Genomic DNA, 12,807 nt, shown 5'->3' with positions numbered 1-12,807 from the left:
CTTTGGAATTGATAAGATTGGTATCCAATGGGCTGTTCCAGTTGAAATCCAAACACCCCCTGTGGAAGACAGGACTTTAATACCCCCTGTGGAAGACAGGACTTTAATCTTCCATGCAAGGAGTGTAAATTTAAAATGTAGTCACCTATTCTGGTAACCCCTGACTTTCTTCCACACAAGGAGTGCAGATTTCAAATGGAGTCACCTATTCAGGTAACCCCATTTGAAATTCTCACCCCTGTGTGGGAGATTAAGGTCATGTCTTCCACAGGCGTGTGTATGGATTTCAACTGGAATAACACAATTTATTCAAACCCTGTAAGCTTTACTTGGAATGGATTTAATAACCTTTAAATTTTCAATCAGTTGCAATAAATGAAAAATGTAATAGTAAAGTACATCCCTCCCTATCTACGGTAGAAATTTTCAATTGAATGAATACAGCTTTCAAAAAGCTGTAAGCGGTCCAACCGCGATCGCATATCATATATTTCAAACTGCAACACGAAAGCACAACCTTGGATACAATAATTCAAAATACAAACCAATCACAAGTGAGTTGGAACGGTTGGAATCACTTGCGCGTTACACACACACAATTGACACGCTACCATACATCACGCAAATGCAAAAAATCATCACCCTATATCAGACTGTGTTCATTCAATTGAAATTTCTACTGTAGTCCAAATCATCATTTTTAACTTTGGAATTTGGAAATTGATAACATTTGATCATTAAGTTATGAAACCCCTTAAATACTTGTAAAATCAAATCCTGTTTTAATTTTCAGTTAATTGCAAAAATGAAAAAAATAAGATAGCGAAGTTTAATTGGTACACCCCCTGTATCTGGTTTGAATCAGCACAATAAACAGTGTGAAAATGTGACATTACACAGTTGTATACCGCAGGACATCTTAACAACATTAAACACAACCATTGTATTGTTATATCGTCTGCATCATTATCATCATAATTTCATAGACTCGTTAAAATTTATACATTATTTGCACGCAAACCTTGAGACTTGAATAATAAGCCAATTTCTTTAATAATAATAATAATAATAATCAATAAATTTCATTTGAATAATTCATTAGTCATTTGAATATTCATTAGATTACATCACTGAACTATGTACATACAGCACTGGCTTTGGTTGACAAGATTGTTTCCTTATTTTTTTTTTGAATAGATACTTCCTTATTTGGAGAGATGATGTCCTTATTTGGATATATCATTTCCTTATTTGGTTGTTGTTCTTCAAACCTTTGCTGATGTAGATATGCTTGGTTCAAAAGGGTTTTTTTCTCCGCTAAGAATGACTACTTTGTAAATTAGCTGGCTGGTTCACTGGCTGTTAAGGAGAAAAAAGTAAAACAATGAATAGTGAGAATTTCAAATGAATTGACATAGTGTGTCATTGGGCTATTCTATTTAGAATCCACACTACCCCTGTGGAAGATTTTGGAAATATCTGCCACAGGGGGAGTATGAATTGCAAATGGAATTAACACATTAGCAGCTGCATTTGAAACTCACTCTCCCTCTGTGGAAGATTCAATGGAGCTGCCTAATGTGTTCATTCTATTTGAAATTCATACTCCCCCTGTGGAACATATTTCCAAAATCTTCCACAGGGGTAGTGTGGATTTCAACTGGAATAGCCCATTTTAGATATGCCATTAATGACAGCTACATTATGGTGTGGTTTAACAGGGTCAAATGAAAAGAGTTACAGTATTTCAAAGAAGAACAGCACTTGTTTACATTTTGAGAGCGTGCACAGCGTAAACAAGGAAGTGGGGTTCTGATTCATAACAACAGACGTGATAATCTGATTGGCCGATTACGCGTCAAAACGTCGGTCGGTGCAAATTAAGTTCTACGTATGTCCCTCCGAAACAAAATCAAGTTCACTCTAACTCTGTTGTTATGTTGACTTACCAGTCATTGGTACTTTACTGCTAGGGTTGCCACCAGGTTTTTGCCTCCCGCGTGCTTTCATAGCTGCAATGTCCGCGTCCGTTAATTTCCCGTCACCGAGTTTCTGGCCTGGTGGTAGCTTTGGCAGACGCTTTGCCCTCCTCTCATTCTCCATGTCGTTTAGGTTGGAATTAAGGTTATTCAAACTAGATGGTCTACAAGAAAAAAACCCAAACATACGGTCATGCATTAAGTCTTATACTGTTTGATCTTCATGATCGTAAGGGAGGACAGCTTTTATGGTCTACTTAGCTCAGCGATGCTTTGCTGTCTTCGATAATGGTTCATGTACGCCAGAGCGTTTGATAGGAACAAGCGAACAGTATACGAGTTTGCTGATATCTATCGGAGCGTTCAGCAGAGCAACAGGATAATAAACACGGTCGATGGTAAAACCATAATCAATTTCCTTTGTGTTCAGTAAGTACATAACGACCCACTCATCAACTACTCAAGTGGTCATTAAATAAGCATGTCTGGGTCGTGTCTGCGGTCAATAGAAAGTCAATAATGTGTGTAAGTTTATGTTTACATAAAGTGGTGTAATTAGGTTTCAAGGGGTTGTTATTAATCCAAGCATGGTCGTAAAATGGATTCGATCGATATTTTGGTCAACTCGTGTTATCGGAGAGGAGTGTATAATTGAGCGGATCCTGACAGAGTTTGCTACAGGCTTTTATGGGTTTGGGCTCTGATAAAAGCCAGGTACCTCTCCGATACAATGCGCTATCGAAGACAGCAAAGCATTGCTGAGCTAAGTAGACCATAAAAGCTGTCCTCCCTAACCGGTATTGATCACTGACCCATATCTGTGCAATGCGCTAATCCATTTAAAATCCACACTCCCCCTGCGTAAGATTTTGAAAATATCTTCCACAAGAGGAGTATGAATTTCAAATGGAATTAGCATATTAAACAACTCTACTTGAAACTCACCCTCCCTCTGTGGAAGATTCAAGTTGAATCATTCTCAGAGGGAGTATGACATTCAAATGGAGCTGCCTAATGGGTTCATTCTATTTGAAATTCATACTCCCCCTGTGGAAGATATTTCTAACATCTACCACAGGGGTAGTGTGGATTTTAAATGGAATAGCCCAATTAGTGAACTTTCTTCCAGCCATCATTCCTATCATGCACTATTTCAGGGTGCCATTTTTGGTGGTAGAATTATTCCAGTCTGTATTTGAATGTCTGTATTATTGTTCCACATCTTGTTGGGCAACACCCAAAAATATTGAATGGCCCAGAATTTCTGTCTGGTTTCAAGCTATTCAAAAGCACACATGCCTACACTGGCTCAATGATATAAATGATTCTGTGATACGTACAGCTTTCTGCATGCTTTTATCAATTGACTTCATAACAAAGAATTTGAACTACACTAGGCACAAAAAGAAACTCGTCAGTTATAGTCACCCTTGCTGTTCAACAACCTGATAATTTTGGATTATATTGAAATATATATTTTGTTAATTGGACTTTGCTTTCTCATTTGACATACTGTTTGTGAAAATCAAGTAAGAATTTACCAAGATATGTGCCTCCAAATCCTCAACCCCAAAATCAAAAGTTGCAATTTCAATGATTTTCAATGGAAACGCATCATTGTATTGCACACAGGCCAATCAATAAAGCACACACTGTAACAGGCACAATTGAATTGTTAAGATTGCAACTTTTGATTATGGGGTTTGAGGGTTTGGAGGCGCATACCTTGGTCAATTCTTGCTCGATTTTAACGAACAGGGTGTCAAATGAGAAAGCAAAGTTCAATTAACAAAATGTATATTTCAGAATAATCCAAATTTATCAGGTTATAGAACAGCAAGGATGACTATAACTGACTAGTTTCTTTTTGTGCCTGGTGTAGTCTTCCAAAGAGTAACACAGTCTATTCAATTAACTGCTGGGATCAATCTGTGGGGTACGTTTTATATTTTCAATGGTATGAACTGGTGTGTATTTTTTAGATATTCGTACAAGCTATTGTTGAACAGAGTTAAGCATTCAGGACCATGCTCGCGGGTAACCACATATCGTCGTTGAGCAGGAAAAACCTCCAATGGCCACTGAACATGTTTACAACAAAATTGCCAACCAGTTACATGGGAGGTTTTGCTTTAAACATGTTCAGGGGCCATTGGAGGTTTTTTCCTGCCCAACGACGATATGTCACATGCAAAACTTCTACTACAAAATGATCCCTTGGATTAGTGCATGATGGGAAAGAAAGCTCTATACCAAATTATAAAGTGTTCTTACAATATTTTTATGGTGTTAATAATGGCATTTTAGTGTCCTTAATCCAAAGCAGGCTATCATAGTCTAATAATTACATGCTAATTATATTGTCAAATCTGATGTTATATTAATGATTGAAAGAAATTTACACAAATAAACACAAAGACAGATTCATACACATTCACACACACCACACAGAAAGTACAATATGTATACAAGGTAACAAAAAAACAACAACAACACTGTTTTCTGTTGGATTTTGGAAGTATGGATGCTCGGTCGGGATTTTAAAAAAATTCTGGAAAGAATGACTCCAAAATATCATCCAATGCTTGAAAAATTTTGAAAACCTGATCATTTTTTGCAAACATATTTTTTCAGTCAAAATCAATACATTTTAGTTAAAAAACATGATTTCAGTAAAATTAAAAGCAAAATCTCACAAAGTGCAAAATCTGTGTCGGTCAGGCCATAAAGGAGGGTTTTTTTTTCATTCTGCCTAAACATGAGCTTTTACTGTTTGGATTCCATAGTCAATGATTTATTTGTGTCAATCGAAATTCAACAATTTTATCATTCAATTAATAATTTTTAAAAAAGCGCATGAAATTTATAGTGCGCTACGCACAGGCACAACGCCTAGACGTTGATCCACAAGCCTCAGCACACTTTACAGTGACAACACAAAACAAACAAGACACCAATGTAAACAAGATTCACTAACGTTGCAGTGGATTCATTAGGCGATGCCGTTGCTATGGGTGATGACATTCCAGAGGCATGCTGGGAAGAAACAGGTTGCCATATATCCTGGGAGGGGGAGGGAGTTTGTGGGGAGGGGGGATTATAATGGCCTGGTGACGAGGATTTGACATGCTTGGGATGAGACAGCTGTATATCGTCGTTTGGTTGTCTGTGAGGGCGCCCAGGCGCGGATTGTGAGATCGACGTTCGGCGCACTCGCGCATGTTCAGAACTTCCGTGGAGGTGTTATTGGTTAATACGTCAGCGTGTCTGATGATGATATATACAACATCAAAGCAAGCAACCACCATGCAAGAAATAAAATGATAATATTACAATGATGATGAAATAATATTATGCCCAATGAAAGTTAATTCATGCTACTCGTGCACTTGCATGCAGGTTCCACATTTTAATTCCCAAGTTTGAGGTTCTCAGGCAGTGGGTTCTGGGCACATTTGGGATTGGGGGTATAAAATGTGGGGTTACGAGGAGTGAGATAAGAAATATGAAACAATTTTAGCATGGTGTCGCGAGTGGTCTATCAAGGACTGGGCTACTTTCCAACAAAGTTTGGGAACTCTTATTGCATGTTATTGGTTCCTGAACCTTTTTGGAACACATAATTTCTCAAAAACTTGCCACCTCTAGGCCAAAAAAATTGCAACCCCATATTTTGAGATTTTGAAACCCAGGACTGATCTACTCCCCAATTATTATTTATAATCAAAAAACCCTAGAATCCACATTCCAAGTATGAAATTCATGAATTCACTTTCATTGAGCAAGTATGGTCAAATGCGTTAATAAAAACAGAAATGGTGAAACAGTAATTATATGATTTATCATGGCATACTGTACAATATTTGTGAGAGAATCCTGAAAAGGGCAACATGTTGTTGACTGGCAGCACACCAATGATGGCAAATAATTGACAAACATTTTCACTATTACTTGGCTATTTATTAATAAAGGCATATTTGACAATTTTTTTGTCTTTACTCGGCAAAAGAATACCTACCAATATCTACATAATTTTGAAATTGCCATAAGTTTTTTTTCCTTTCCGAATTTTTTGAATTTCAAATCATGATTTTAACAGATTTAAAAATGTTCAGTTGTTTAAACTAAACTGGTTTAAAATGTGAACAAAATGATGTCATAGTTGAATTATCCTTATTAATATTCATTTTTAAGTTCAAATATGCAGTTTTGACTACGAAATCTTTAAAAAAAATTCTGCCTGTCTGAAAAAAAAAATCTGCCTGTCTGGCCATACGTCACAAACTTGTGGAAGATAATCAACTAAACAATTTTTTTCTTGGGGGTAAGGAGCAAAATCAATCAACTTTTAGACCAATCAGAAGAAAATATTACAAAAGTGGTTCACGATTCATACTCATCACTATCAATAGTAACTCCCTGTAAATACTGTCAACATAATGTACTATTGCAGTTGAAATCCACACACCCCAATGGAAGACATGACCTTAATCTTCCACACAGGGAGTGTGTATTTCAAATGGGGATATCTGAATGGGTGACTCCATTGAAATCTGTGGGAGATTAAGGTCATGTCTTCCAGAGATGTGTGGATTTCAACTGGAATACCCAAATATTGATGCACAATGAGTACTTCATAACAACATGCAATGCAATGCATATCAATTCATTCACATGCAATATGCACATCATAAATCATCACTAGAACAAAGTCATCATCATGGCTTGATTAACAAGTGGAAAAGTATCACAAAGTGTAAACAAAATAAACCACTTGACTGTTTATTTCTCACAAGCCTTGCACATGTCATTTTGTAAACAATTGTTTTTCTTTAATATCAGGATATCAGGAGAATACATTTTTTGTGGAAAAATGTTAATGATGGTAAATACAATATACATATACGCCCCTATTATTATTCAAATTGCATGTTATAGGGCAGCCTATAAACTATATAAGGAAAACGTTGTTTTGAGTTAGTTTCTTTCAACCATGATGATGTCCTTGTCAAAATTAAACTCGCTTATAAAAAGGGAATGCGATACAAATTAACAAAGAATCAAAATAATAATATATGACAGTTAATGTATGTAATGTAATGGTGATATTAATAGTCCGTAGCATACCATGATCAAAATAATTCATGGAAATAATAAAGGGGATTCACACTGCCATAACAATTTAAAATATGCACTGACATTTTTTTAATCCAAATTCACACCGAGCTTCAATGTGTCCCTGCATTTTTCGCTTATCCCAAGTTTGTTTTTAAAATATCACAGTAACACATATGCTATAGATTGATGTTCGCTATTATGGTGCAACTTTTTTCCTTAAGTTTATCAAAATGATGGTGCCCAAATACTTATCTTAAGTAACAGTGGATTATCTAAAGTAACAGTGTGCGGAGTGAATTCACAGTTTCCATGTATTATCATGTATTAGTTAATATGCATGTTAAAAGAGTTATACACAACCAGATCCCCCACTACAAGTTTCCATGAAGTACCCACTATCGAGTATACACAAGCTGTATCAAAATGATTGGTACCCATCAGTTTTCACTTATAATGGATAAGTGTGACACATCAAACTTCAACATAAGATCCAAATAATTTGTTGATTACTTGTATAACAGGTCATAAACTATACATTCAAGACTGTTCACTGTTGCATTTGGAAGAGGCAGTAAATGTGGCATTTAAGACAAACAGACCTCTAAACCTAACCCCTGACCCTAACCTTAATTTGCATATGGTGATGTTTCTGTCTTAAATGCCATATCTACCGGCTTTTCAATAAACATCATAATTGACGGGTAATGGAGGCATCTGGTTTAGAATAAATTAACATTAATTAGCATAAATTAGTATATACATATAACCCCAAGTTATGATATTCTACTCACGATTGGATATGGTTACTTTCTGGGCTTGTTGGACTCTGCTTGATGATGGAACCACCACCACCCCTGATACCACCAGATGGGGTGACAATTTGACCCCCTCCTCTTATGGCATGCCCCCCTTGGGGTGGGTGCCCTGCACGGAATGGCTTAGCTGTGGAAGAAAGGAGTGACGAATTAGGTGAGCAGTCGTGGCAAGAAACACACAAATCAGATCATACAAAGGCATTTTTTGTTGCTATAATAGACCTTTTCAGGACTTTTACAAAAAACACCAACCATGCACGATCATCAAAACATATTCAACCAATTGATTTTTGGACATTTGAACGCATATTTGAACCCACGGTGGCCACCACATTTAATATGCTGCATCAAGCAAGAGCAATGCAGTACATGACTGGTTTGAACAATCATACCATGCCACACGTTCATCAAACACGCTATCAATAGTGTGTGATTGGTTGAGGTGTTTTTGTTTACCTCATGTGACACCTAGCTAATTTTCGAAAAATTGGGACACATAAACCTGCGCAGAATGTATCATACTTCAGTGCATGCGCATTTCGACAAAGCGGATTTTGAAAGTGGAGGTAGTGGAATATAACAAAGAAGCAAATGCAGTTCATTAAGGAGGATATGGCAGGAGCCACACCTTTTCAGTTTTAGCCATTTTACTAAAAAACTGCAGTTTACCTTCTTAAAATTAATACATTGATAGGAAATGAGTCAAGGAAGCCAATAGTTGCATAATTCCATGTCTTGTGGTTCTTGAGTAAGGCCAAAAAAAAATTATTGTTTGTTTGTCCTCCACAGCTTTGAAAGAGGAGGTGCGGGGCGGAACCATTTTTTTCGGATTTGGTGTATTCCTGGACCAAGCTAGAGCTAAAAGCTACAATCATTCATGGTGACTTAAAAAAAACCATTTTCTTTAATATGCAAAGTTATAGTTTGTCTTCATGTCATAGTCTTTTAATGATTTCAAAATGGATATAAATCCAATGTATTTTGAAGTCATTTTATAATAATAGACTATGACATGAACACAAATTATAACTTTGATTATTGAAGACACAAAATGTTTTTTTGGGGGGCTTTTTATTTTCAACCTTGAAAGATCCTAGCATTTAGCTCTAGCTAGGTCCAGAGATACTCCAAATCTGAACAAAAAATTAAATTTTTATTTATTAAAAAAAAAAAAAAATTGGTGGAGGACAAACAAACAACTTCCAATACCAATCCTCTTGTGTGTCAGCTTTATTTGTCTCAATATTTGAGTGCAAACACTGCTAGGTCACATCGTTTGATGGAATGCATATTTGCAAAATTAAACTGATATAAACATTGACTTACCAATTTGAGCTGTATTTTTTCTGGCAACGTTTCTTTGCCTTACAGCTTCCTTGATCCTATCGACCTCTTGTTGATACCTGCATTCAAAATGGAATATAACGGATTATGTTACTTACTATATATATATAAATTGTGAAACGATTAAAAACAAAACAAATTATCAAGAAAAACAATTACATTTTTTAAATGGATGTACAAAATTGGAAGTTTTGAAATGTTTTCTAAATGTCAAAACATATCGAGGCATTAACACTTAACAGCTATTACTATTATGATCGCCCTGTTTTTGTGAATGATCGCCCTGTTTTTGTGAATGTTGGAACCCAAACCCATCATACAGCGCCAAAGCCAGCACCAAGACTTTCTTTGTCACAAACTGTGAAACCATCGCCCATCCCTGCCCCAAGGACATTTCCGTGTGTTAAACCAAAACCCATCCCTGCACCTAGGACACTTGTGCATGTACCTGTAGCTACTATCCCCACAAGCAACCGATTTGATACTCTGGAAGTTGAGGATTGTGTTCCTCTGCCTATCCCTACCATTGTCACTACAAGGAAGTCGAATTCGCCTAGGAAACATATCAAGAAATCGCGGACACTTATTAATTGTACAACTGACAGCATACCATCTAATGTAGAACCTACTGCAGCTAAGGCACCATCACCTAGACAGTCTAAGAGAAAGATTCTGATTATTGGAGACTCGATTCCAAAGCACCTTGTGGGCCATAGAATGACTTCACGTTGTATTATTAGGAACCGATGCATCCCTGGAAGCAAACTAGGACTATGGAATAAACTTGCCCCTGCTATTATTGAAGAAGAGAACCCAGACTTTATTATTATTCATTGTGCAACGAACGACCTGTCCAGATGTTATGTGAATGAGTGCCTTTCTATGTATGATACCCTTTTGTCAACTATTTTTGCATTCAGACCTACTATTCGCATTGCTATCTCTTCATTGACTATCCAAAGGAACAAACGACATTGTGCGTGGATAAAGGAATTTAACGCGAGACTTTATGACATGTGTTATACCAAGAACTTGAATTTCATAGACAATAGGAATATCGCTTTGGATCATCATATTGCAAAGTCTGACGGATTACATTTATCACGATTAGGAACACAACTTCTTCAAGAGAACTATTTGTCTTGTCTCAGTAGTGTATTTCACCAGGATTTTTGTGTTGTAACATCTCATTGGAGGAGCAGGTAAAGGAAAGAACTAATAAAGAAACTGTGAGTGATAAAAAAAAAAAAGAACTGTAACTTTAAAAACTGTAGAGAATGCCAAAATTTGTAAGAAAACTGAAAATGATTTTTGTGGTGAGTGTGTAAGAAAAATCTTACAAAATGATCTTTATGTAACTTGTAATAATTGTACACTTGATTTTCACTTTAGATGTGTTGATGACAATGATGTTAAGCAAAATAATTATTGGTATTGTAAGAATTGTTTTCACAAACTTGCTAATGATGAACTTCCTCTTAATGAGGGTTTTATTGATTTAAAGTGTAAGATTAGGAAGGGTCTTAAAATAGCTCATTTAAATATCCAGGGTTTAATCCACAAAGTTGATGAGGTTAACTTCCTTTTGAATGACAATGCTATTGATGTGTTATGTATTAATGAGACTTGGTTAGATAAGGATGTTGATGACTCAGAAGTAGAAATAGATGGTTACAATACTTATAGACTTGATAGACAAAATGGTAAAATACGGAGTAGAGTTTTATGTTATATTAAAAACAGTATTTTGTCAAAACAAAATGAGGATTTATATGATAATGATATTGAAGGTATTTTTATTGAACTTAATTTAACCAATACAAAGCCTATTTTAGTTGGCAGTATTTATCGCCCACCAGACTGTACTGTTGATTTTCTTGATAATCTTGATGATATATTTAAGAAATGTAACGATTTATATGATGATGTATATATTTTAGGAGACTTTAATTTAGATCAGGTTAAAATTGGTAATTTAAGAAAAGTGACAAGGTTGGCAAACAATTCTAATATGAAACAAATTATAACAGATTATACAAGAATAACGAAACTAGTAAAACAAAAATTGACTTAATATTTGTATCAAAACCAGAACTTATAATCTCATCTGGTGTTCATAGTTTAGGTCTTAGTGATCATTCATTAATATATGCTGTAAGAAAATGTAATAAGTTGAAACTTCCACCAAAATTGTAAGATCCAGGTGTTTCAAAAACTTCAATGAAGTAGATTATATTGATACAATCAAAAATATTGATTGGGGTAGAATATGTAATATAAATGATGTCAATGAAGCACTTAATGAATGGCAGTCTTCATTCAATGCTGCCTGTGACAAGCATGCACCATTTAAGGAAAAGAAAGTTAAAGGTTGTTTACCTGAATGGGTGAACAGTGAATTTTTGAGACTAAGTAAAGATAGGGACTACTATTTTAAAAAGCACATAAGACAAATAATGCTGAAGATTGGAGTAAAGCAAAATATAATAGAAATAAAGTAAACAATATGAAATATTCACTGAAAAAGAGTTATTGTAACTTGAGGCTATAAATAACAACATAAATAATAGTAAAAATCTTTGGAAAGCAATTAAGAAAATTATACCAAACAAAACATCAAGTATACCTACAGCAGTTGTTAAAAAGAATGGTAATTACTCAGGTAATAAAAAGGATATGGCAAATGAGTTCAATGATTTTTTCACTTCTATAGGTAATGAACTTGGGAGCAAATTTAATAATAACAATGATAATTATGTATGCACTTGTAATACTGTATGTTCTCATCAAAATGATAGTGTAAACAAATTTAGTTTTAGAGCAATATCTAATGAATTTGTTCTTAAACAAATAAGTAAAATGCAAAATTGCAAATCATCAGGATTAGATCCATTCAATGTAAGGTTATTAAAGTTGGCTGCGCCTTTCATCTCAAAATGCCTTGTTCATATTTGCAACCTGTCTTTGAATGGGTCTACTTTTCCTGATGCATGGAAGAAGGCTAAAGTAACTCCAATATTTAAATCGGGTGATAAAACTAATGTTAGTAACTATAGACCTATCTCTGTATTACCACTTGTATCAAAGATCATTGAAAGAGCTGTTCATGATCAATTATATGAATATATGAGTAATGTAGGACTATTATCAAATGCTCAATCAGGATTTCGTCCAAATCATTCCACAACAACAACCCTTCTAGATGTTCAAGATTACATTTTAAAGAATATGGATACAGGTTATGCTACAGGCGTTTTATTTATAGACTTAAAGAAAGCATTTGATACTGTAAATCATGATATTCTGATTAGGAAACTTAAACAATATGGGGTATGTGGGGATGAATTATTATGGTTTAAATCATACTTAAACAACAGAGAACAAACTGTTAATGTTAACTCAACTTTTTCTGACTTTAGGCCAATTGATATTGGTATTCCTCAGGGCTCAATTTTAGGTCCTTTACTGTTTATAATTTTTGTTAACTGTTTACCTAATGCTGTGTCTGAATGTAAAACTGTAATGTATGCAGATGATACCTCTTTAATGTG

The 12,807-nt window shown here is 35.2% G+C and overlaps 1 protein-coding gene across 2 annotated transcripts in view; it reads right to left on the bottom strand.

The window, feature by feature from the left end:
* Nucleotides 1-858: 858 nt before the first annotated feature.
* Nucleotides 859-12,807, bottom strand: part of LOC140162563 (kinesin heavy chain-like) — a 118,640-nt gene continuing 106,691 nt past the window's right edge. For both annotated transcript variants that reach the window (XM_072185820.1, XM_072185821.1), the window contains 4 exons: nucleotides 9,239-9,315; nucleotides 7,889-8,039; nucleotides 1,950-2,143; nucleotides 859-1,359 (listed from right to left, as the gene is read on the bottom strand). In XM_072185820.1, the coding sequence (XP_072041921.1) occupies nucleotides 1,340-1,359; nucleotides 1,950-2,143; nucleotides 7,889-8,039; nucleotides 9,239-9,315 (442 nt within the window). In that variant the 3' untranslated portion in view covers nucleotides 859-1,339. The remainder of the gene's footprint in view (nucleotides 1,360-1,949; nucleotides 2,144-7,888; nucleotides 8,040-9,238; nucleotides 9,316-12,807) is intronic.

This window comes from Amphiura filiformis, chromosome 10 (genome assembly GCF_039555335.1).
Source record: "Amphiura filiformis chromosome 10, Afil_fr2py, whole genome shotgun sequence".
In the NCBI taxonomy this organism is placed as follows: domain Eukaryota; kingdom Metazoa; phylum Echinodermata; class Ophiuroidea; order Amphilepidida; family Amphiuridae; genus Amphiura; species Amphiura filiformis.
Note: the sequence above shows the minus strand (reverse complement) of the source record. Positions and strands in the feature narration are given on the sequence as shown.